The 26,757-nt window shown below is 43.9% G+C and overlaps 1 protein-coding gene across 1 annotated transcript in view; it reads right to left on the reverse strand.

The window, feature by feature from the left end:
- Positions 1-26,757, reverse strand: part of DNAH9 (dynein axonemal heavy chain 9) — a 298,166-nt gene that overhangs the window by 139,739 nt on the left and 131,670 nt on the right. Inside the window, exons 31-38 of the mRNA XM_057536174.1 lie at positions 25,348-25,635; positions 16,972-17,182; positions 12,471-12,598; positions 10,763-10,871; positions 9,884-10,031; positions 5,564-5,738; positions 951-1,124; positions 261-468 (exon numbers count right to left, since the gene is read on the reverse strand). Of these exons, the coding sequence (XP_057392157.1) occupies positions 261-468; positions 951-1,124; positions 5,564-5,738; positions 9,884-10,031; positions 10,763-10,871; positions 12,471-12,598; positions 16,972-17,182; positions 25,348-25,635 (1,441 nt within the window). The remainder of the gene's footprint in view (positions 1-260; positions 469-950; positions 1,125-5,563; positions 5,739-9,883; positions 10,032-10,762; positions 10,872-12,470; positions 12,599-16,971; positions 17,183-25,347; positions 25,636-26,757) is intronic.

The following is a 26,757-nucleotide window of genomic DNA, read 5'->3' on the forward strand; positions in this document are numbered from 1 at the left end:
GGCGAGGACTCTGACCCCCATCTCAGTGATTAACTGAGATTACTTCTCTCTGTCTCTTTAAAAAGTTTCATGGCTGAGCAGAATCTTGGGAGATGGTTTTTGGAGGACGCTGAGGCCACCATCTCCTCAGATTGCCAGCATTCTGATTAAAGGCACCTATTTCTTCTATTGATACCATTTGCAAGTATGTAATTGATTTTGTAAGCAGTGAGCAACGGGACCGATTCACACGATTTAATGATGTATTCGGTAACACTGACCCTGCAGCATCGCCGACGTGGTGTAGTAGTTGAACGGCACGTTTTTCACCAGGTATTCCTCGGCGTCCAGGCTGGCCAGCGTCGCTCCCACCAGCACCGACTTGCCGGTGCCCGCAGTCCCTACCAGCATGACCGGACGCCGCCGAGCCAGGAGCCGCTCCAGGAAGTAGCACACTCGGATGGTCTCGCTCGTGTGCACCAAGCAGGCCTGGAGCGGGAACAGGATGAGTGTGTCGGGGGCTTGTGGGAGAAACAGATGCTGGCAGAGTGTTCCGGAGCATTTCAGGCGAGGGAATCCCTCTGGGGTCGGGGAGCTCACTACCCCAGGGAGGAGGGCCCCCCTAATACCCAGTGAGACCCTCCTACTAACTCATGCTCTGGGTAGAGAGCAGGCCCTTCCCCCTCTGCTAGCGCTGTCTGCCTCCCTGTGGCCTCTCTTTTAGAATCTTCTGCCCTGGCCGTCCTCCTTCTCCTCCAAGGATGCCTGTGGGGGTCTGGTAATTAAGTTACCTAGGCTTTGGGAGATCTTGTGACTTCATTGCACCTATAATTTCCTCTGAAAAGACAAGTAGCTGGGGATGACTAATTCCTAGTGAGGTTAAACCTTTCGGATATCCATAAGGGGCTGCCGCTAGAGCCACTGCAGACCCTGGGGACACTGCACGTCCTTGGTCACTCAGCCACACTCACCTGCAAAGGCATCTCAGGGTCAAATTCAAACTGGGGGATGAGCTTGGACCAAGGCTCGAATTTCTTGGTCTCTGGGTCTATGTAATAGTCAAAGATGGTTCCTTGGGAGGGAAACTTGACGGTTTTGAACTCGGTCAGCCACCATTTGCTGAACTCTTCCCGGTCGTCCATGAGCTGCCAAAACAAAGCAGGTCAGGAGTCAAGGCTCTGCAGAGCACAAGAAGCCTGGAGAGGCTGCCCTGCATCGGGCAGAAGGTCAGGGCCGGGAGCAAAGTGGGCTCCTGCTTATCCCCCGAGGATCAACCCTGACAAGGCCCAGCTAAGCAGGGGCTGCCCTTGAGCATGTACGTGTGCCCCTGCTTGACCAGGTGGCTGGGTCGCCCTGGCATTACGCATCTCAGAGCACTGGCAGGTGGAGGGTGAGGGAGGGAGGTGTGAGAACACAGGAGAGGAGGAGCCTATGGCCCCAAGATGGGCAAGTGCAGCCAAGATCTCCTGAAGAGACAGATCCACCCCGGTCCCCCTAGCCTCCCAAGGCTCCGAGCAACGTCCAGGACAGCAGTCAGGGATGGAAGGGATAAAGTGGTGGCTGTTGACACGTGGGGGCACAGGATCGTGCGGTGAGAAGAGCCTCAGCTGGGGAGTCGCGCACATCACCACTGACAAGTCACGTCTTTCCACGCCTCAGTTTTCTCATCTGATTCTAGGAAAGGGTATTTCTAAATTTCTTTCAAGAGCTAAAATTCTAAAAATCTAGGAGCAGCAGAGACAAAGCTGTACAGGTCTTTCTGACGGAAGGACTAGGTAGCACTATATATGCATACATGTTAGATCGTGAGCCCCTAAGGATAGGGCTGTGCACCCGTGTACTCAAGCTAGTGAGTCCAAACTGAAACACAGCACACACAAAAACATCCCAAACATACCCGCTGCTACTGGCAACTCTCTGGGGGAGCAAACCCACTCTTTGAGCACACAGACCTAGGAAAAATCCTACAAAGGGAAGAGGTCCAGATTGGGCATTTTAGGAAATGTTCCTGGGGAGGAGGACAGACCAGGAAGCTGGGCGCATGGCAATGAAATCTGGACTTGGAAGAAATGGCACTCATTTCGCTGTCTATTAGGTAAATAGGATTGAATTCTTTTGCCTTAAAAAGAGAATGGAAATAGGCCTTAATGACAGATTTGTTTGCTGTTCTTATTCTGATCTGAATTCAGATTAAGGGGACACTGTATCTTCTCAATATTTGTTCTCTACAATCAGAAGCCTTAGGATAAAAATCTCCATTTTTGACTCATGGATAAAATTCTTTTTTTTTCCTCTGTGTAATTTTTTATTAAAAATACTGCTGTACACATAGAAACTGAAAGCAGAATTAAAGGTGAATAACCCAGATTGGGATCATGACATTAGAATTTAACATACTGGTGCTTTTTGGGGAAGTTGTTGACATCCAAATCACAGAACCAAGGTCAAAAGCAAAACACAAAGGTACCCTAAAATATATTTACAATGAAGTAAATATACTAACAGAATTTAAAATAGGTACAAAATTTAAAATGACCAACATTACATGACTTCAAGGGTTGTCCTTTCTGTGCTTTTATCTGTCATAACAGGAAGGTGTGGGAAGTTTATATCCTTAATTTGAGTACTCTCAGATATTAAAATCTTCCTATGAATTAAAAAGACTAACTTTTAGATAATCTCTTAAATGGAATTACACTATGGAAAAGAGCGCTTCCCTCCCCAAAACACCTAAGCAGAACTAAGAGTGCTATTGAAAACCATTCCCAATAAAAACTAAATGAAAAATAAATTAAAAAACAAAGCTTAAAAAATATGTATTACCTGACACCAATTGTTTTCTGGCTGACAATATTTACTCATGAAAACATATTAGCTGTCTACCTTTGGATAAAATTCTTGAAGACCTTTAACTTCCTAATGAAAACCATCTTTTAAGTTTATATGGAGAATCCAAGACAAAGACCATCTCTAGAAAGAAGGAGGTTGGGTGCACCTTCTTTCCTCACTCCCAATTCCACCTTGAGCTACCCCGTCAGTTTCTCAGCCAAGCCATTAGCTGGGCTACACCAACACTGTCTGGCTTCCTGCAATCTGATGCTTGACCTCACCGTCTACTGTAATTGGACACTGGAAAGACAAGGTCACCTCTGCTGAGTCATCCCATGGCCTTTTCTCAGTTTGACTCTTTGAGTGTCTCTTCAGCAATGACCTCAATGAAGAGGCCCCTTCTGAACCCCGTCTCCTTAAGGTTGTGACAATTCTCTGGTCCCTTTCCTGCACTAAGTCTGTACTGGCACAAGTGTGGTACAAGGTAGCAGAGTTTGGAACACAATATCACCTCATTTGGCCTTCACAATGCTCTAAGTCATCCTGGCTACTGAAAATTACTCCTATTTTATGTATGAAAACACAAAGGCTCAAAGGTTACACCTCTGGCAGTATATGGCAGAACTGGGAGTTGAACCCAGGTTCTCAGTTGCCCAATCCGGTGCTCTCTGAGAGATCATTTACTTCTGAGAGATAATTCCCTGGGATTGCTGCAAAGTATTTAGCCAGGATCCACCCCTCCCTTTTTTATTAGAACTTCTACCCAGGTATGGGCTGTATTTTGTATTATATTCTGCTTCGCTTTAATAACAGCTTTTTAAACATAAGCACCATTGGTGTTCCTGATGCAAATATTTTGGCCAACTTCATACTTTTTGATTTACAGCACTATTTTGTGTTGGGCTTGAATGCAGGCTGTGTGGGGGGCTTGGACAGTCCCTGCTGCTAAAAGCTTTCTCCTGTGTTCTCTCCCCACGTGCCAGCACATCCGCCGACAGCTCCAAGTGCTCCAGAGCCCGCGGCACCTGGAGGGATGCTTTCTCCCGGGCTTTTAAAAAGAATTGAGTGGATTTAAATTTTTCTACACAGAGATAGAAAAATTGACCAAGTGTCTTTATCCTGATACCCCACTGCCTGCTCAGCACCAGCGTGAGAGAGAAGCCCAGCGGTGGTTGCTGTCTGACATTTCAGCGGGCGAAAGGTCAGGGACTGCATCTGAGGGAAAGCCACAACCTCTGCGTTCCGGATCTCTGCGCATTCATCGAGGCTCTCGTCCATCCTGGTGGACACATTGGCTCCTTGCCTCCAAGGGGGAATGTGGAGCTGGGAAAGAAGCAGTCCATGGAGAAGCTCCAAGGGCCGCAGAACAGACTGCATGAAGTTCTCAGCTGTCAAACTCCCAGTCCAGGCATCCTCCTGCCCTTGGAGCGTCCCCCTTCCCCGCCAGCCTCTAGCTCCGGAGAGGAAGATGGAGAAAGGCACACTTCCAGGGGCTTCTGAGAGCTGCTTTCTGAATTGTGAGCACCAAGAACATGTAGGGGGTGATGGGAGGTAGGATGAATGTTATAATCAGAACCCGTGAAAACGGAGAATAAACTGATTGTTAATTCTAAATTAATCGTTAATTCTTCCAGCTCACCTTCGTTTTGGATTCTTAGAACATGGTGTGCCCTGGGAGGCTGAAATTTTTACCTTTTTATTTGGAAAAGCCCATAATCAATCCAGACCAGAAAGAGTAAATGATAACTCTCCAACACTTGAAGCTTGGTTTAATCCCCTGTTGTGAGAAAGGCACCAGATATTTGCTATGAAACTGAATATCTGTAGTAGGAGAACATTAATAATAAACACTACTCTAAGAGCTTTACATGTGGGCAATTAGAACAGCATCCCTTCATTTAATGCTTACAAACATCCTAGGAACTGGGTACCACTATCATCACTCTCATCTCCTTTGCACACACGGGGAGAGGAAGGTGGAGAGAGGTTAAATTACTTGTCCAGGGTCCCCAGGTAATAAGTGGCAGAGTTAGAATTCAAATCCAGAGTCCATGTTCTCAGCCTCTATATGACACTGCCTGATAGCTAGTCAGTTCTAAAAGACTGGTCTGCCTAACCTCAAATATATTGTTTCTAGGTAAAGTACCTTTTATTTGGAGGAAACTAAGTAAAGAAAAGGTTGGGAATACACAAGACTTAGAGAATAGGATGCCAAGACACCCCCAAACAGCATGAAGCTACAGCAGCCAACACCATGAGATGAATACTACTTCGCTTTCCTATCCCTAGATGTCAATTCGCCTTTGGCCTAACCTTCTACGGACAGCTCTGTGTTTCAGGGGTATGAAGATGTGATGGTTGGTACAGAGTAGTACAGGCCTGTTCTGGAAAGATTTTAAGAAGGCTAAAGGGATTCCTCCCACTCAAGCTTCTACAGCACAGCACCACTCCACCTACAAAACACACATCACCTTGCCAAATAAGGTACTTATACCTCCAGTTTTTCAAACTCAATCAGCAACTGTCCAAGAAATTAGGGATACATTCACTAACTCAAAAAACAACAGCTCAAAACATAGCCCAATCTCACCTGTCTCACTACCTGAAGCCCTCCTAAGGGGACTGACGCCTTTAGCAGAACAAGGGAGAGAAAACTAAGTAGTTTGATGCTTCTGTGTTAATTCTGACTTTAGCTGTTCCGTCTTCCAAATCTTTGCTGGCTAGCGTGGGTGTTAGCCTCAGCACACCCTCTTACCTGATCTTGGACCATTGCTCCGCCAAAAGCCCAGATGGCAGCAAACACAAAATAAAGCTCGTAGGTTTCCTTGGGGCAGTCTGCAGGGATGTCCTCATCGGTCAGCAGACACTCGAGGAGGTGGCACAGCATCTGAACCATGCTCTGCTCTGGGATTGGAATTATCTTCTTAAATCTGCAAAGAGAGACGCAGATATGCTCTAAAACACTGGATTTTTCCATCCTAGAGGCATTGTTGGACAGCTGTGGAACCCTGTTGGTGTCTGTGGACTCACAATTTGACAAGTTCATGCAGTTTTGCAGCAGCAAAGACTTTGGTATTATAGAGGCCCATGGTGCTACTTAAGCTTTTGTTTTCATCCGCTGTTTGGGGGTCTGCTCCCTTTGCAAAGAAGGAAGGGACCGGAGCCCTCCTGAGATGGTCCCTTTTCTCATCTTCCTTTCCTCTATGCCCTCCCCCGCTTCCCTTCTCTGAACATTGAGGACCGCCCCCCCGCCTCAGTCCTTGGGGAATGTAGGAAGCTGCAACAAAACGAGTAAATATCTCACAGTGTCACTGTTTCAATTGGCAAAAATCACCTACAGAGCCAAGGTGGGTGCAATTCTGTGGCTGTTCCTCCACTCCTCCAGCTCAGAGGAGTGTCCTCAATTCAAACACATTGAAAATGTTTTCTCTGGGGCTAGAGTCTTGTCTGGGGGAGGCAGAGTGGGCCAGGACAGAAGGTTATTTACATAATTAAGTTCTCTCTTTCATAAACATAGCTCCGTGACTATGTCTTGACCTGAATTTGTACTTTCAATCTCGGTTTAGAGGTCTTGGCTGAAAGACAGGTATCGAGAGATACACAAAGGTGCACCTACACCCCAGGGAGCAGGAGCAGACACACAGACACACGCACACAGGCACCCTCGTCCCACCAGGCGTGCACACAGAGTGCACCACGGGCCCACATACTCAACCCCTCCTGCCCTCGTCACCACCTCCCGGGGAGGATGAGCTCACAGGCCGCACAGAGGCAGGGTCCACTGTTATAAGATGAACAACACCATCAACAGACATCTTAAAAGGCATTTGCCAGCACTGGGCCTCGGAGTCTCACGGCGCTCCATCCTCTTCAGTGTTTTGTGTTGTGTTGGTTTTGAGTCTGGCTGCAGTCCTTACAGCAATGCTGTGAAGTGGTCTAAGAGTCTAGGCGTTATGTCCATGAGTAATGAAGAAACTGAGTGCTTGGGAGGCTTTGCTTCATTTCTTCAACGCATACTTGTAACAGAATGTCAGGATGGAACTGCCCCAGGCTCAGTTTTGGATGAGGTGCTGACACAATACAGGCCACCTACTCTTCCAATTCCAAGCTGAGATCCAGACAACCTGGCCTCCGGTGCTCTCAAGGAGTTATAGCCGCGGTCCCGAGCCTTTTTGGCACAATTTTTCCCCAGATGGGGGCAGGGGATGGCTCAGGCGGTGATGCGGGTGATGGGGAGAGATGGGGAGCAGCAGAGGAAGCTTCGCTTGCTTACCTGGCAATCACCTCCTGCTGTGTGGCCCGGTTCCTAACGGGCTGTGGACCAGTAGCAGTCCATGGCCTGGGGGTTGGGGACTCCTGGTTTATAGGATCAAAGTGGTAGATGCTGAAGGGGCTAGAAATGAGCACACAGGACTTTGGGGAGGGCTCTGGGTGTGCAGCGAGTGCCCCTCCTACAGGGAAGGCAGGTGCTCATCCTGAACAGAGACCCTCAGAAAGGGGCTCCCCTAGGACCCAGGCCCGGAAACCCCTGAGGAGACCTGCTAACCTTGCAGTGCAGGGTCAGAGGGTGCTCGCTGGGGCGCTAATCCTTGAGTCCAGGTATGGCCGTGAGCGTGTGGGCTTGTTTAGATACTGGTGAAGGGGTCCACCTGGAGGGTTTGTGGGAGCTGTACTCGACTAGCTGATGGAGAGGCATTGACTTGCTTCAAGGGAGGGCATATTGCGGATCTCCAGGGATGGGAGGGGTCCAAGCGACCCACAAAGGCTTCCAAAGAGTCATTTCCAAACCTGCCACAGCTGGGGTAAATGAGGTCACACCAGGTCCATCATTAAGGCCCTTCCTGCCCATCACTCTCTTCCCTGTGTCCCCCCTTCAGCCTCGAGGGGTGAGAAGCTACAGCTGGCAAGGGGGCGACTGGTAGAATAAGGACGGAAGTCAAAGAACACTGTCCTTTCCCACTGTAGGTGGAGGGCTATGTGGGCAGTGGGAGAGTCTGTATGTTTTTTCAATTTTCACTGCCTCTTTTTAAATTTTTCGCATGTGCACGTGCATGTGTGTGTGTGTGAGACTGTGTGACTAGAAGTGATGAGATGCATTTTTATTACTGAAGAAGGACCAGTAAAATCAGCAATGTTGACCTAGATTTCATCCAGGGGCAGAAAGAGAACATAAAATGTTTTTGAAGGAACAGTGGGAGACAAAATAAAGTTGTTTATAATCACCCCTTACGAGGCCTGCTTGTTCAATATAAAAATTACTGTGTGTTGGCACTGCTTCGTCGTGACGGGGCCACAGAAAGCTGGCATTACAATACGGTGATGAATAAAATAGCAGTAGGACTTGGCAGTGAGTGTCTTGTCACCACCAGCTGAGGCACTGAGCGAGCACCATGGGGCCTCGGCTCCCACATCTGCAGGATGGTCGGCCCTCATAAGGATATTATGAGAATTGCATGAAGGAAACCCAGAGCGGGCACCCTCAACCACAGCTGTGGGTTTTTCCTTGAAAACCATGGGGCTCAGAGACTGGTGGCGGGGGGATGTTTCTCTGGATGGACTTAATACAGTCTTTAAAGCTTGTTTCAGAGGCTGTGCTTGCACACGAGCACACGCGTGTACACACACACACACGAGTTTGGTATCTCTTGTTCTAAATGCCCAGAGTGGGAAATGGTCTAATCTTTAGTTAAGGATAAATTGGACAAGTGTCTCAGCAAACCTTAAAGAATAGGGGATGCTACTTTCCTAAAACCTCCCCCTTTGTTGCCACTTTAACTCTTTGCAGCCCTTGTCTATTTGAGACACTAACCATGACTGCCCACTTCCAGACTCTTGCTGCCACAGCTGCTTTATCTCATTAGATCCCAGTGCCACAGAGCTCACAAGCCACAAGGGGTTAAAGGCTTTTTAAAGGCTTTATGAAAACGCTGAAGTTTGGAAAAATAATTATTAACCCTGAAGTATAAAAATTGCAAAATCAAAACTAATAAATATTTAATATCTGAAAACATACCACTATGTCAACTATTCAACTGTGACTCAGTTTTTACTTACGTAAAATTCATTCTTAACACGGTGGATTTTGATGGGGGAGGGTGGGGCACGTGAAGAAAGAGTGCCTCGGGCCATTTTGCCCTGGGAGCTCTCCCTTCATCTCTGCTCCACACTTGCAAGCATTTGCCATCCTGTGTTTCTCAGGCCAATGAATAAGGAGTTGGGGATCATTTTCAGTGATAGACTTTATTTCCAGGAAACATCAACCTGACTCTGTTTGTTGAACATTCAGGAACTGAGGATCTCTGAGTCACGTTGCCTTCACAGCACCAGCTTCTGATGGTGCAACTGGGCTGAACAACAGGGCTGAGTACCTGATTCACTGAATGATGCATCAAATGGCAAAGAAAGAGAATGTAAAACAAAAGCAGGTTCCAAACACCGGAACCCTTCTCTGCAGACACGTATAATATTCTTGCTATAATAAGTATCCTTTTGGTTAAGAGCAATTACTATTTTGTTTATGTTGTAAGTGGTCAGGGCTTGTTGCTTTTACTTTTGCAAACCCATTGGAGGAAAAGTGAAATCTTAGGGTCCAGAGGGGCAGGACTGGTCAAACGATGCATTATACCCAATCCTGTATCATCTAGGCCATGGACGCCCACAGCCAGAAACAGGAAGTGGGCCCTGTGTGTTGCTGACAGGTGTCATCTTCAGCTCTAGGCCTGTTGATCTGGCCTGTATCACGCGTAGGAGGGCCAGCTGCATGCCCTGCGAAGCAGAGGGTCTCAGGATTGCTGTCTCTGCTACCACAACCCGCGGCCTCCTCCAGACACACCCTCACAGCCCTCCAAAAGGTCCTTTACATCTCTCTCCTCTTCACTCACCTCGCTTCCTGCCTGACCTGACAACAGGCATCCCATCACCGTCCTAACGTGTGTTCCCCTCTGCCACCTGCCACGCCCGGGGTGGAATGCCTAGGGACATCTGACTTTGGGGATGGGACAGAACATCAGCGGGACATCAGGTATGAGCCAACAGGCTCTTTATTGCTTGTTACCTTCCTTACCCCTTGGCCTACCTGGTTCTGAGTGTGTCTAAGCAGGCTGGAAGATACTTGTCAAACAGAAAGGTTAGGTTGGCTCTCTCTGTCTGGATCTCCCTCTTGTCGATCCAGCTGCTCACAGGAGGGTTCCACCCCAGGTCTGCAGGGCTGATGTACAGGATCCCTGGGAACGCAGAGAATACAGCTTAGTGACATTTCCATACATCTCAGGATATTCTTCATCCCAGAGAGTTATTTTCTCTGTTTAGAAAATGTACTGAAGGCTGGGCTTGAAAAGAACAGAGATCTGACCGAGGCCTGAGAGGGCAAATGGGTTTGCTATTGGGATCAACTCCGACTGACTGATAATAGCTGATGGAAAGCAGTGTTGAGAAGGATGCTGAGGCCAAGTCTAGGCTCAGGAGGAAAGCAGGCTGTGATTGGTTAGCAATACTTGTCATGGTGAGGAAGGGTGCAGATTGCATGGTGGCCCCCAAAAGGATGGAACCGTGTCCCACCCAGGAAAGTTGACGTATAAAGTTATTATTTTCCACCAGGATGTGGTGAGAAATTGCAATGCTCAATCATCTTCATTAGCCTTCATGGAGGCTAGAACTGGCCTGAAAGTAGCCTAATTTGAGGCACTTCTGTGCAGAGGACCGTTGTTCAGCTCAGGGGCCAATCCCTTCCCATTACCGTAACATTTCTGAATTGAGACGCTCACATGGTCCTGGCTGCAGAGCACTGGCTCACCTTCGTGCGTGTGGATTAGGGCTGAGAATCAGGCCGGGGTTTTGGATGATCAACGTCTGGCTCCTGTTTGGAGCTTCCTTCAGAGCCAGCAACGTCATATGTATCACCAGAGGCACCCGTTTTCAACTGAGCAGCTGTGGTTTTTCCTGTCGTGGGCCATACCTGCTCTGGAGACAGTGGCTGGCGTGGCCATGCGCAGGTGGCTGATCTCAAAGAGGAGCCTCATTGTGGGATTCAGAGGGATCCTCTCGTTGCTCGCCAGGGTCAGCACCTGCACACAGGGGGAGGGACACGGCAGGTGGGGAGGAGTTAGGTCACGTGGCCAGCTAGGGGGAGTTTGGCTGTTATTCCTGATAGGAATTAGGATGATTATTTTCTTCTTTGTGATTGTAAGTATTTTCTAAATTTTCTGCAACAATCCTCTCTCTCTCCTTCTGTAGCCCCTTTACCTCCATCCCTGTTGTGTATACTGAATCAGGAAAAAAGCTATCTAAAAAGTTTAAGTGGATGTCAATGATTTGAATGAACTAGACCATAATGAAAAAATAGGATAATTAAAGGAAAAGAGCTCAGGTTTCATACAACTCCTGTTTCTTTTGGAAGAGCACACACTTATTCTAATGATTCTGTAAATGTTGAAACCATCATAAAACGTTTAACCTAGATGTGCTTTATGAACAAGTTTAGAAACAGTTCCCAGCTTAACAGCCACTTTACTGGCATTCAGTTTTCATTGTTTATAAAAAATAAAACATATTCTCCATGGACAAAGATTGGTCACCACTGAGGATGCATGACAGGCTCAGAATGTTTCTGATCCTCAGTTTCCTTATTTATAAACAAAGATGAAAAATTTTTTAAAGATTTGAATAAATGATTTCAGATTCTTTTCAGCTCTAAATATTGAATTACCCTGCATGCAGAAGATTCTGAAGGAAATTACAACAATGCTAAAAACATGTGAGTGATGGCAGTGCCACTGAAGAAGTGAAAGTTGCCCTATGGGATGAATCAGTTCTAAGATGTCTACTGAAGACACTGGTGAGTGAAATCGGGATCTTGAAGCGTTATCTGCTACCTGCACTCCATGTTCACTGGAGCATTATTTACAATAGCCAAGATGTAGAAACAACCTAAGTGTCTATCAATGGATGAATGGATAAAGAATATGTGATACACACACACACACACACAGTGGAGTATTATTCAGCCATAAAAAGGAAATCCTTCTCCAGGTTCATCCATGACAACATGGATGGACCTGAAGAGTGTTATGGTATGTGAAATGTCAGACAGAGAAAGACAAATACTATATGATCTCCTTATATGTGGAATCTTAAAAAAAATAAACTCATAGAAACAGAGGGTAGGTTGGTGGTTGCCAGGGATGGGGGTGTGGGGTGGGCAGAGGAAATGCGTGAAGGTGGTCAAGGGTACAAACTTCCAGTTACAAGATGAATAATGTCATGTACAGCATGGTGACTAGAGTTAATAATACTGTATTGTGTACTTGAAAGTTGCTAAGAGTAGCTCTTAGAAGTTCTCACCACACACACACACACACACACACACGTAATTATGTGAGGTAACAGAGGTGTTAACTAACCTTGTGGTAATCATTTTGCAATATATATTTCAAATCATCACGTTGTACACCTTACACTTACACAGTGTTATATATCAATTATATATTGACAATGTTATATGTCAGGTATATCTCAATAAAGCTGGAAAAAATAAAAAACTAAAGACAGCAGTAATGATTCCTTGCTCGGGGCCAGTCCTGTGTGGAATCAAGGTTTCCAGATGTGCCCAGGGACTGGTTTCGTTGATGATTAGGGACGACGTGGGGTCCCCTTACCCCCGGTACCTTGTTATCATCCATGACAGTGTTCAGAGACTCGATCCACATTGGATCTATGTCGCCATCCAGTAGAATCCACTTGGGCCCATCATGGGTGATGATGGAAAGCTCCCTCATGACGGAGGAGAACAATCCTAAGAGGAACCATGGATATCTTAATTTCCAGGTCACCATCAATCTTCTTCCTCTTAAAACAGCCTTTTCCTATCAGCTATAACACTCAGAAGGAGGTGTACATAGGCAGGTCAGAACTGGCTTTGTATCTTACACTATTAAGAATCTGACCACTCCCAAGGTTCCACTCTCTCTGTGCTCTGGCCCAACTTTTTGTAAGAACAGCAGCAACAGCAAAACAAGAAGGAAACCTGATGGTACTATTTTTTAACTGACAAGGGACCCAGTGAACCATTTCAACAGGCAACTGTGACATGATGGAATTACATAAAACCTTCTTAGGTAAGGTTTTCATCCTTTGAAACTGCAGCCTGGGAAAATCCTGCCAAACGCAGGCTTTGAGAGAAGGCCCTATGTGATTCTAGTTGGCGTTACATGAAATTTATCTCTTAATTTGGATAGAATTGATTTTTTATAATACTAAGCTTTCCCAATCAATAATATGGTATGTCTTTTCATTTTTTCAAATATTGTTTTATGTTCCTTAATAAATTTTTACAGCATTTTCAATGTATCTCCTTGGCTAAATGTATCCCTAAACATTTCAGTTCTTACTGTTACTGTGAATGGAATTTTTTTTCCTGACTTTCAGTTTTAGTTGACTATTGCTAGTATAGAGAAAAGCTTTCAAATTCTGTGTATTTTATTTTATACTTAGTTACCTTTAATACATTTTCTTATTAATTCTAGTGATTTTTCAATAGTGTCTCTAGAGTTTTATAGGTATAAAGTGGTATAATCACCAAAATGATAATTATCTCCTTTCCTCCATTTATACGATGTATTCCATTTTCCTGTCTTACTGCATTTTCCAGAATCCCACCAAGCAAATCTGAATAATACTGTTGGTAATAGGTCTCCTTGGTTTATTTCTGGTTTTAATGGAATTGGCTTTATTTTCCCATCATTCAGAATGCTCTTTTTTTCCTTTCAGCTTTAGGTAAAGAGTATTAATTGTACTTAAGGCATTTCCTTCTATTCCTATTTTACTTAGAATTTTTTAAATTAGGAATGGCTACTGAGTTTTTAGCATCTATTTATTGATCAAATTATTTCATCCTTTAATTTGTCAATGCTTTATGTTAATACTTTAAAAGTAATTGATTTATCCTTACATTCCTGGAACAGATGCTACTTGGTCAGAATGTATTATTCTTTTGAGATACTGACAGATTTTAGTTACTGATATTTTATTCAGAGTTTCTAAATCTATATTAATAAGTGAAATTGGGCTATTGTTTTTGGTTCTGCACAAAGGTTGATATCAAGACTATTTTGGCTTCATAAAATGAATTAAGAGGTATCCTTTTATGATTTAGGAATTATCTTTATTTTAAAATTTTCCTTTTCATTAGTTTACTTTTTCTACTTCTTATTGGGTAAATTTTTTAATTCTTTTTTCCAATAAGTTTTTATTGGAGTATAGTTGCTTTACAATGTTGTGTTAGTTCTTACTGAGTAAATTTTGTTAAAATTATATTTTGCTAGTGGATCATCTATTTCTTCTAGTTTTTCAAATATGTATCATCTAATTGTGTCTCTTCCATTTTAATTTTGTCTATATCTACTGTTATATCTTCTTTCTAATTCCTAATCTTACATACTTTTACTCTCTCTTTCCCCCATTAAATTAATCATGCTCACAATTGACTTATTGGTCTTTACAAAGAACCAGTATTTATACTTATTTATCCTTCCTATATTTTTTTGTTCCTTCCCACTAATTTCAGCTTTTATCTGTACTGGTTTCTTCCCAGTTTTCTTCAGGTTTAGTTTATTACTCTTTGAATAATTTCTTAGGATGGATACTGATTTCCTTTATTTCTAGCCTACCTTCTGTAATTATTTAGAGTTGAGTTTTTCCTTATTGGCTTTAAATGTGTCCCAGAAGTTTCTGTATGAAGTATTCTTCTTTATATTGCTTCCAAGAGGGGTTGCAATTTAATTTTCCCTTTAATCCAGGGCTTACCATTTCTGGATTGTAAATAGTAAAATTATTTTTGGTCATTTTCTTGCCATTTGTTTCTAATTCTATTGTATTAGTATCAAACAATGTGGTGTGAAAATTGATACTTTTGAATTCATTACAATTTCTTCTGTACCCAACTAAACTTTAATTTTTTGGAAATGTTCCATGAGCCTACCAAGAAAGGAGTATTTTCTATTTACAAGATGCAAAGTTCTATATCAGCATGTTACACTGAGTTTGATGGATGCATTTCCTAATTCTTCTATGTCTATACTTAATTTTCTGTCTACTGAATCTTTCTAATTTTGAAAAAGGTGTAGTAATATAATCCACTATATGTCTACTTTTATCAAGTTCTCTTAAAATGTTTTAAAAAGTTATATTCCATTTACTTGAAAGTTCTCGTTTAGTGAATACAGATTTATGATTATTATAAATCTTTTTCAATTTCTCCATATTTAATGTGTATATTTAATAAAACTTTAATTAAAATTCCAACACTGTTTAAAATTCGAATTATATTATGTGAGCTTAAATTTAGTATGGAATAAGAAGTGCCTAAGACTAGCCGAGAAATTACAGAAAAATATTGAGGAGGGATTTACCTCATCAGACATGAAAATGATATAAAATGATTATAACCTAGATAGAATGATATTAGTATAGGATTAGATAAACAGGTGAGTGGAACAAAACAGAAAACCCAGAATCAGGTGTCAATACAATTGGCCCTCTGTATCTGCGAGTTTTGCATCCGTGGATTCAACCGGCCATGGATCGAAAATATTCAGAAAAAAACAATTCTAGAAAGTTCCAAAAAACAAAACTTGAATTTGCCACACACTAGCAACTGTTTATATAGCATTTACACTGTACTTGCAACTATTTATACAACATTTACATTGTATTAGGTGTTATTAGTAATCTAGAGATGATTTAAAGTATATGGGAGGACGTGCATAGGATAATGCAAATACAATGCCATTTTATATGAGGTCTTGAGCATCCATGGATTTTGATATCCACAGGAGTTCCTGGAACAAATCCCTCATGGATACCAAGGGACAACTGCATATATGACAAGTTGGAATTTAAATTAAGAGGGAAAGGACAGTTTACTTAATAAATGGTGCTGTCACAATCAATTATCCATCTGGAAAGAAATAAAGTTGATTCTCTACCTTACCTCATACTAAGCCCCAAAATAAATTCTAGATGAATAAAAAAATGTTAACGTGAAAAGAACCTTTTAGACCAAATTTATGATACTATATAGCTTAAAGTTAGAAAGAGTTATAAACCAAATAGGAATTCCAGGTGCTAAAAAGACTAGACAGACATATTTCCTTCTTAAAAAGTGCATGGTAAACATGCCATGAAGTGTCTGTAGACAAATGGCAGACAGCGAAAAACCATTAGTGATGCATATAACAGATACAGGGTTAATGTCTTTGGTATATAAAAAAATTCTTACAAACTGATAAGAAAATAATAAGGAGGAATAAAATTACAAAAGAGCCAATTACTAAGACCAATAAGAAGGAAAGCATATTAAGCCTCATTATTAGTGAAATAAAAATTAAAGAGGCTGCTCATTAAATCCCACTGTTCTAGGCCTCTGATGGAAGGTCCTAAATTAGAGGAATCCAGGCAGTTTGACCCTGACTGGGACGACTACTAACATTGGGGTGTTAGGATGGAGCTGAGATTTCCTCATTCCAGAAGCCACATTTGTTTTAGAAAGAGGTCCTATCAGCTCATAGAGAGTTTTCTCCATTTTCTCTTCTGCTCTCTCCCAGTGACAGGAGACACTTTCCAACATCTACCAGTGATTTTTAATTCTTTGAAGGTGAGGCTGAGGTTAGCACCGAGTGAGCATGGGGTTGCTGTGGAAGGGACCGTGGCTCTAGGATCCTCCTGAGATGAGTTTTCTGTAGCAGCTTCCCCAGCACTCCTGGGGCGGTGCTGATAGGGAGGTGCCCTCTGAGGGATGCTAGACTGAACTGCTCTTTTCAGAATGAGCGGTGGGCTTCCCTATCCTACCCACATCTTAGACCCTCTGCTAGGCAACGTAGAGACTCCATGACTTGCATTCCAGAATCACAAAACTATATCTGAGAATGCCTGCCTTGCTTTATCCTCTTTAAGGTGCCCTCTCTCAAGAGGCAGCTGAAGAGTCCCCAAGGAAAGAGACTATCCCAAGGGCTGAGGTTCCCCTCCAAGCCAAAATCAGTTTCCTTTCTTTGATTCTTTCCACCTTCTTTTCTAACCTGATACAGATCAGCCCTGTGTTCCCTCCTCTGCATTCACCCTACTGCATTCTCTTCTGCCTAAGGGGCTGAGCTAGCCGTATCCTGCTCTTACCATCCTTCCACTCTCGTGTGGCCGGATTGATGATGCCAAAGAGTTCATCGTTGGTGACTGCTTTGGGGTTGAGGTCAGTCCAGACGGGGCGGCGTTTCATGATCTGGTAGGTCTTGTGCAAGGACCTCAGCACCTGCGACTTGCCAGTTCCCGCGCTGCCCACCACGAACACGGAGTGCCGCACAGCCAGAAGCTCCTCCAGCTGGACCACCTGGGAGACATGGAATTCAGCCAGAGTGACCAGCCTGTCACTCACCCACGTCCCAACTGCTCTTCTGTGAGCCAGACTGGTGTCTGAAGTGAGACCTGAGGTCAACACAGGAAGACCTGAGGTCAACTCCCCGCAAGATGTGATGGGGTCGTAAATGTAGGGGCAACATGATGCATTTACTCGCTTATTCCTCATTCCATCCTATAATTATTAGTCACAACAAAGTGCTAGGGAGTGTGCCTGGTGAGGGGGATTCAGAGATGACTCGCCGGCCCTCCGTCATCTCACAGTCTGATGGAGAAGTAAGTCATGTTGACAAATTATTATCATGTAAGGTGATAATTGCTATAGCTGATGTATTTATTAAGAGCTATGGGAGAAGATAGGAAGAAACAATTGATTTTGTACAGATAAAGGGAACACGAAAGGCTTCACAGAGAAGGGGGCATTTGAACTGGGGCTTCAGGGATGAGTAGGAGTTTGCCAAGAAGATGAACAGGAAGGATATTCCAGGCAGAGGAAACAGCACAAACAAAGGCTTGTGGTGTGACAGAGCATGACGTGGTTGGCCAGATGGTTTGATGAGGCTGGAGTCAAGGAGCTCCTTGAGGACAATGGTCACATTGAAGGTATCATCACTCTTGTTCTAGTTTGCCTCCAGGCTCACCTTTCTACACTGTTGTACACTTACTGGAATGAAAATCTGATCAAGTCACTGCCATCACGTTGTCCCTTCAGTGGTTCTCCATAGTTTTGGTGATGAAATCCCAAATCCCTACACTGGTTTACAAGGCCCTTTTGCAGCTTGGCCCTAAACAGCTTCCAGTTTTATCTCTCATCCCTCAGCACACACATACCAGGTAGACGATTTCTTGGAGCTCTTTAATGATTCTCTTTCCTGCGCCTGGGCCTTTAACACACCATGCCTTCTGTTCAGAAGTGATCCCATCTCCTGCCTTCTTTTGGCCAGCCCCTACACACCCTGCAGCCTGGGGTAGGTGTCCCATACATACATCCTGCATCCTAGCACTTACCAATATTGCAATGGTTACTTTTCTGTCTGCCTATTAGATTATCAGCTCCTCGAAGGCAGGCAGGACAGGGCTTTTATTGATATTTCTTTATTTTCAGTGTCTAGCAGAGAATCTGGCAGAGACCAAGTGCTGAAGAAATATTTGCTGGAAATGTGAAGGATGAGGACTTCCTGGTGACACAGTGGTTAAGAATCTGCCTGCCAATGCAGGGGACACGGGTTCGAGCCCTGGTCCAGGAAGATCCCACATGCCACGGAGCAACTAAGCCCGTGCGCCACAACTACTGAGCCTGTGCTCTGGAGCCCAAGAGCCACAACCACAGAGCCCGCACTCTAGAGCCCGAGAGCCACAACTACTGAGCCCGCGTGCCTAGAGCCTGTGCTCCACGAGAAGCCACTGCAATGAGAAGCCTATGCACCACAACGAAGAGTAGCCCCCGCTCGCTGCAACTAGAGAAAGCCCACGCACAGCAACGAAGACCCAATGCAGCCAAAACCAAACAAACAGACAAACAAATAAATAAATACATTTTTTTTTTTAAAAATGTGAAGGATGGCTGGAAAGGTTGGATGACCCCTATCAGGAAAGGTCTTGCATGTCATGAGCTAAAACATTTGAACTTTATTGTAGATCAGGTTTCCTCATACTTTATACTATAAATCCTTAATAGCTGAGGAAAGTGAACTGAAGAGGAAATGTGCTAAAATGTTGACAGGGTAGTGGGACAAAAGAAAGTTTTTTCCCCAAACATTTTATTTATTCTACATTAAAAAAATTACACTACTATATATAAAACAGATAACCAACAAGGACCTACTGTATAGCACAGGGAACTATACTCAGTATTTTATAACTGCTTATAAGGGAAAGGAACCTGAGAAAGTATATATATATATATTCAGATATATGTATATGAATCACTGTGCTGTACACCTGAAACTAAGATGACATTGTAAATCAACTATACTTCAATAAAATTTTTTAAAAAAGTAAAGAAAATTAATTTAAAATGACTCCTATATTTTAAAAAATTTAATTGATAGGAGTGTTAAAAAGAATTCTAGAATTGTACAACAAGGGAATTAGTAGAGTGGTACCACTTATATGAAGACTAATATAAAGGTAGCTGATAAATGGCTCTTTGGGGAACAAGACAATTAGCTTCCATTGTGGAAGGATAATTTATTGGGATACTGAGTTTTGCTTTCCATAGCATCAATATCTTTTTCTCCTCCATCCCAAGCTATTGTTGTTCCTCTGATTCAAAACCCAAAATCACCCAAAAGAGATTCTCAATCCTGGCTCTTGTTTTCAGCTTTCAGGGATTCAAAGCAGGATCTTCCCAGATAAAAATGAGGGAAGTGATCAGGAAGGGTCTCTGAGGAGCTGACATCTAAGCTAACATATGAATGAAAAAGAGTCAGCCATGTGAAGACCAGTGGTAGAGCATTCCAGGTAGAGTGACAGTGAGTGCAAAAGCCTTAACTTCAGCAGCAAGCTTGGAGGGCTCAGAGAACAGAAAAATAAAAAATAAAAAAAATTTAAAAAGGAAGAGGGAGCAGTATAAGATGAGATAAGAGAGGTAAGCAAGGGGCAGATATGCAGAAATTGATACTTGGAATTTTATTCTGAGTACAACAGAAAGCATTTGGAAGATTTTAAGCATGAAACTGACCTGAGGGCATTGCATTAAAATGGAGGAGGGCAGGGGGCAGAGAACAGGAGAGGTGGTGGCAGTGGATGGTGCTCTGGCTACTGAATGGAGACTGTATTATAAACCTAGGTGTTTTTTTTTTTTTTTCCGTGAACTACTACTGACTGATTCCCTGGTATCAGAATGACTTAAAATTGCTTTCTAGTTCCAAACTTCTTTTTGTTCAACAGCTGTATTGAGACATAATTCACATACCATAAAATTCACCTTTTTCCAGTGGCTTTTAGCATATTCACAGGATTATACAACCATCACCACTATCCAATTTTAGAACATTTTCATCAGCCCAAAAGGAAAAACCAGACCCATCAGTAGTCACTCCCCATCCCTACCCCTAATTCATCCCTGTGCAGCCCCTGATACACATTCTGCCTCTATAAATTTGACTATTCTGGGCATTTCAGAAAAACAGATTCAAAGAACATGTGATATTTTGTGAATGACCTCTTTCACTTACAATGTTTTCAAGGCTCATCTATGCTGTAGCAGGTACCAGTACTTCATTCCTCTTTACAGCTGAATGAAATTCCATTACATAGATATACCACATTTTGTTTGTCCATTTATCAACTGATGAGTGGGTTATTTCTACTCTGACTGTGATTAATCCATCAACTTTTGACAGTACCTTTTGTAAGGTAAATATATATGTATCTCTATCCTTCCTTTTACCTTTTCTTCTCTCTTCCATCTCCTATCTTCTGCCAGACACATTATACTCTTACATTACCATGTTTGATAATATTTACATTCTGTTTCATACTTAGATTTAGACCTTCTCTATTTTCCATGATTCTAAGAGTTGAAGACAAATAGCAGCTTAGATTTTTACAATTGTAAATATTTTTCACTACAGAAGAAAGCAGTTGCCTGGAATACATCACGTTCTCTGTGGGCCTTGTGTCATGACTTGACAGAGGATGTTCTGAGCATCAATTCAAGGTCAAATAATACTCTTTTCTTACACTCTATATATTGATCAATATCAGCTTCACACTTACTTTAAAAAAAACCTTCTCTTAGTGTCTTTAATTGCTTTCCTTTTTCTTTGTTAAGACAGACATATGCCTTAGTTCTCATAAGTGAGAATTTCAATAAAACACAAGAGACATTTCATCTTGTTTGTCTATTCTTCCTTTGAATATATCTACTTTTCAGGTCCTTTTTCTTAGAGACCATGGACTTCCTGACTTGATTTGGACTGACTGCTTTCTAGGTCTGCTAACGGCTATAATTCAAGGACTTCCTTTATTTGATTCTTAAATTTTTGAATCCCATGATATTTTTCTTGTTTTTCATCCTCGTTTTGCTATAGTATGTCCTCAAGTAACTTAATCAAATAGGATGCATGCATAGTAAAATTTGTAACTCTTTGAAAATATCCTGAATGATAATTTGATACGTAATTAGTTTTGAGATCATTTCCCCCCAGAACTTTGAAGGAATGGTTTCCTTGTCCTCTACTATCTGATATTGCTGATGAGAGGTTCTGATGTCATCCTGAATTTCATTCCTTCCTGGGTCACCTGTACCACCTTCTCAATCCGTCACCCAGCCAGGAAACTTTAATTTTTTTCTGGTGACCCATGACTTCTGAAATTCCATTATGATGTGTCTTGGTATAAGTCCACTGAAATCCACTCTGTTCAGTACTGACTGAGCCCATCCAATCTGGACACATGTTTGTCCAGTTCTGCAAGTGCTCTCTTTCTAGAATTCCCATTGGCAACACGTTACGTAACCTAGATCAATCCTCTATGTGTCACCTTGACTCTCACACTATCTGTCTCTCTTTGTGTGTATATTATATATATTATACTTTGTTATATACATACATACATATATATATAGTTTCATCCTGGGAGATTTCCTTGACTTTACCTTCCAATCCTCTCATTGAATTTTGTGTGTTACCAGTGATTCAATTTTACATTTCAAAGAGCTCTTTACAATTCTCCAATAGTTCTTTTAATTTTTTGATAGCATCTCATTCTTGTTTTATAGATCTCGTTTTCTTTATTTTCTTTAAGGATACTAATTAGGACTTTAAAACGTTCTCTTCCTAACTTCCCCTAGAGTCAGTTGCTGCGTGTGTATGTGCCTTTGTGTGTGGGTGTCTGTTGGTCTGTCTGTCTCTTGTGTTGTTGGTTGCCTCCAGTATTTGGTGAGCCTCAGGTTTAAACGGAGAGCTGCACTGTGTTTTCTAGGAGGCTGGGGTGGGTGCTGTCTGCGGCTTGATATGCGGGTCTCCTTCCAGGCAGGGAGGACTGAGAGGGAGGTCTGTGCTCCCGGTCAGATCTTGGCCTTTGTCTTTATTCTTCTACCTGTGGGTGAGTGAGCAGGTGCTGGCCTTCAGGCCGAGGAGCCCAAACAGAAAGTATGGGCTTCAAACCCTTAGAGCAGTCATAGTTTCCCTCCTAAAGAGTTTATTAAATTCCCTTAGACTTTTCTTTTTGGCTGCAGTTACATGCTTGGCTGTGCATGGTCCGCATTCTTGGGAACCTGGGCCTAGAAGGGGGTGCTGGAGAAGAGTGTGGGGAGCCAAGTGGTAAAATGACTGGGTAAACAGACTTAAGGCCCTCCCCCACTGGCTTAATGCGCCCCCCATGTTCTCAGTCCTCTTCCCCATCCCTGCCCTCCTTCACTGCCTACTCCAAGCCCTGAGCTTCTCCAGGGTTCTGCTTGGCAGACTGGCCGCCTCCTGGCTCCTCTTCCCCTGAAGCCCTTTCTAAGCATATTTGAGCCTGCAGCCCCCCTGCTCTGTTTGATCTGTCAACCTGCTTTCATCCTCTTCCCATCTTTCCAGAAATTTATTCTTATATCCCCTTCCCAGTTTTCATACTTCTATGGGCTTATTCCTTTTTTTTTTTTTAATTATATTATCACTTTTAAAAGATTGCAGGATGCCTTCTCAAACCAGAGCTTCCCTAGAGGTTTTTGATGAATTAACTTTAAAAAGTTCAAGTGTACTGTGCTATACAGCAGAAATTAGACAACATTGTAAGTCAACTATATTTCAAAGAAAACAGTTCAAGTGGACAGTGTAAATGAAAAGTGGGTAGAAAACATCATCTACTGCAAGAACCTTTAGTAGATGGCATCTGTCTTATCAAAGGAGCAGAAAGTGCTTATGAAAAGAAGGGAAGAAAAAGAAGGAAACAATGTGGGGCAACTGACAAGTAAATAGAAAGAGTGAGATTCTGAGCAGAAAAAAGTGCAGAAAATGGGGAAGGAGGGTCGTATGCCTTAGCAGACCCTCAGAGAGGCTGGGAAGATGTGGACTGTCCTGATTCTAAGACGTCAGCCTCAGGGCCTGCATCCTAGGAGCCTCGTCGGATTAACTCATCTCTGGGGTGAGGGTGCCCCCAGGATCAGAGCCTTTCAGAGGAAACCCCTCATCTGGCATCCAAAGCCCTCTATAACACGGCCGCCTATTATCTTTCAGGTCCTATTGTTCCCTCCCCCTCCCCCACCCCAATACCTTTTTCTCTAGCCACACTGGACTTCTTGCTGTGGCTTGTACAATCTCTATGTCTCCCCGTCTACCCTCGGCTGACCCTCTTCCCTCTATCTGGGAGGCCTTCCTGCCCATCTCTACCTTTAAAAAGTCTATCTACCAAACTTGAGAGGAGAGAGGTTGGGAGTGGGGGTTGCTCCACGGGCAAAACCAATCACAGCTGCAAAGAACCAGGTGATGCTTTGCTTTCTTCTGTAAAATGTAATCTCAGAAATGAAAGCAGACACCAGTTCTGTTTATCTGTAGCCAGAGCTTAATCTCAACCAATGCAAGTACTGTGTGCTAGAAACCCCACCTGGAGTGGAGAAGGAACCAGCCCCCAGTCTGTAAGTTCCTCAAGGGGGAGCACTTTCTCTCCTGTGAAACAGCTTGGTGGCATATCCTGGAGAAGTAATAGTACAGGAAAAAAAAATTCTGTCCTTATCCCTGTATTCCAGGACCCTCTCTTGTGGCACCTGTCACATCCTCCTTCCAGGTTTAGTTATTTGTGTGCAGGCACTTCTACTGTAACAACATCGATACATCCTAATAAATGTTACCTTCTGCAAACAGACTCATGGAAAAACAAGATTGCGCAGACCACTCAAAATGTACAGAATGTTGTATCCAAAGCCCTCAAAGCTCAACAATGCATCCTAATCCCAATAAAAACACTAGCACAGGGAAGTCACTAGAGCATTTGCAACCTACCTCACGTCCGTTCATCCTCTGAAACCTTAAATCTGGGGGCCTGTGCTTCTTTTTTCGAGAGGTAGATCACGGGTGTATGAATTTCTAATAAAGAACTAAGATCGGATGCAGATGGAGCCTTCTTCACTAATCCACTGTTTAAACACATGAGGAAGTGACTTCACCCACCCTGAGCCTCCCCAGAAAACAGCACAAACCTCCATGGTTCCTACAGCCATGAGACTAGCTATACTTGCACTAAAGTTTCAGGTTTTCTTTCTTAAAGTCTATGTCTATTGCTAAATGTATTCATTTTCTATGGCTGTAACAAATTACTGCAGACTTAATGTCTTAAAATGACACAAATTTATTATCTTACAGTTCGGGTGGTCAGAAGTCTTATTGGGCTCCAATCAAGGTGTTGAGGGCTGATTCCTTCTGAAAGCTCTGTGTGTGGGGGGGGGGGGTCGGTTCTCTTGCCTTTTCTAGCGTCTAGGGGCTGCCCACACTCCCTGGCTCACGGCCCCGTCCTCCACCCTCAAAACCAGCAGTGGCTGGTTGAGCCTTCCTCCGTGGGGTCACTGACACTCTCTGTCTCCCTCTCTCACTTAGAAAGACCGTCGTGATTCTACTGGGCCACCTGGATAAACCCGGATCATCTCCCCACAGCCGGGCCAGCTGATTAGCAACCTTAACGCCATCTGCGACCTTAATCCCCCCTTGCCACGTAATGTAACACGTTCACAGATTCTGGGGATTAGGATGTGGACATCTTTGGCGGGGTAGGGGGAGGAATTATTCTATCTACCACCCTCAGGTTTTTCTTTAATGTGTAAAGCTTGCCCTTGATCACTTCAAAGCATTTTCAAGATCAGAAAAATGCACATGAACCAACACAGCTTCCACTTCACCTGACTGTCATTCCTGTATAATGGTGCATGAAGTAATTCACATGAAAGGAACACGTGCTATAGCAAAGCCCGTGTCTCACTCCTCCCATGAGAATGTGAACCCCCTGACGGTAGGGGCTTTGTCCTTCTTTTGCATTCCTCACCACACATTCCACACTGTGGATGTCCCAATAAAGAGCTACTGAGATGAACTGAGTTATCACAAAGTCAGTAAGTATCTGTACCTCTAAAGCTACACTTTGGATTAAGGATGAAGTGTAATCCATTGTCCAAGAAAAGAATTAGGAGACAAATAAATGTCGGGAGGGAAAACCCTGTACCTTGAGCACAAAGTTGTCCTCAGCCTGGAGCTCCAGCTCCACCACAGCCTTCCTAACCAAAGCTTCGAAGTCGAGGTCTCTCCTCCGAGGGACATTCAGGGCAGGAAACAGGTCCCCGATCAGGCCCATGAACACGGGCATGTCATCTGTCACAATCTTGGGGACGTTGAAGTCTCGCAGGGAGCGCATCAGGACCTGGTCCTCGGGCCGGTCAGGATCTCCTCGCTTCAGGGATCCCGCCACCACCAGCACAGACTTGATGGCCCTCAGGCCCCAGTCATAGTGATCCTGCGGGAAGGCAGCAGGGTTAGACCAGAGCTGCTGGGATGCACAACCCTACGGGCTCGGGCTGGTGTCTGCAGAATTAGACAGCACACCAGTACTAGGTCACTTCTGAGGCCAAGGCAGAGGCAAAGGAAAAGATTAACGAAATAGTAGATCATGATCCAGGATCCTAGTTCCTCGTCTGACATTAGTTACTTTTCTGGCTGTTATGACGACAAAGCAGACACAGAGCGTATGGAGGGCTGGGGGTCAGGGAGGTTAAACAGACCGCTTCCAAACCTATCTGGCTACTCCTTAAACATTCAGAGGGTGGAAGGGTTGTCAAGGAGGGAGATGTGTTAGTTCTCAGAGATGGCTGAAGGTGAGCGTACTTGCCTGAAAGAGGCCTTCAAACTCTGAGAAAAGGAGAAAAAGAAAAGTTCCTTAAAATTTTTGTCAAAGGAGGAACCCAGAAGTCACAAGTTCTGAGAGTAGGCTTGTGGGAGGGTGGAGCGTACTGCTGACACCAGGGCTCGGAGTGGAGTGGTGAGGAAGGGGTGCAGCGTGCAGTTCAGAGCACAGACTCTGAGCTCAGACAGACCTCGTTTCAAGTCCCAGCTCTGCTACTTGCTTCACAGCAGGTCGTTATTTAATTAGAGCTGTGATGCATGCTACAGAGGACAATTCAGTGTGCAGGGAACGCAGAAACATAAAACTGACTCAGGTCCCCACTCCTGAGGCTGGGGACATCCCGTTCCTTCTGGCTTTGACTGCACTTCTTCCTCATCTGTGCTTGACTGGATCCCAGGTCTTCCTTTTCTTTCAACTTTTTATTTATTTATTTATTTATTTTTGGCTGTGCTGGGTCTTCATTGCTGCACGTGGGCTTTCTCTAGTTGCGGCGAGCGGGGGCTACTCTTCGTTGCGGTGCACGGGCTTCTCATTGTGGTGGCTTCTCTTGTTGCAGAGCACGGGCTCTAGGCGCGCAGGCTTCAGTAGTTGTGGCACGTGGGCTCAGTAGTTGTGGCTCTGGGGCTCTAGAGCACAGGCTCAGTAGTTGAGGCTCACGGGCTCTAGAGCACAGGCTCGGTAGTTGTGGCACACGGGTCTAGCTGCTCCGCGGCATGTGGGATCTTCTCGGACCAG

Source organism: Balaenoptera acutorostrata, chromosome 20, assembly GCF_949987535.1.
Source record: "Balaenoptera acutorostrata chromosome 20, mBalAcu1.1, whole genome shotgun sequence".
Lineage (NCBI taxonomy): Eukaryota > Metazoa > Chordata > Mammalia > Artiodactyla > Balaenopteridae > Balaenoptera > Balaenoptera acutorostrata.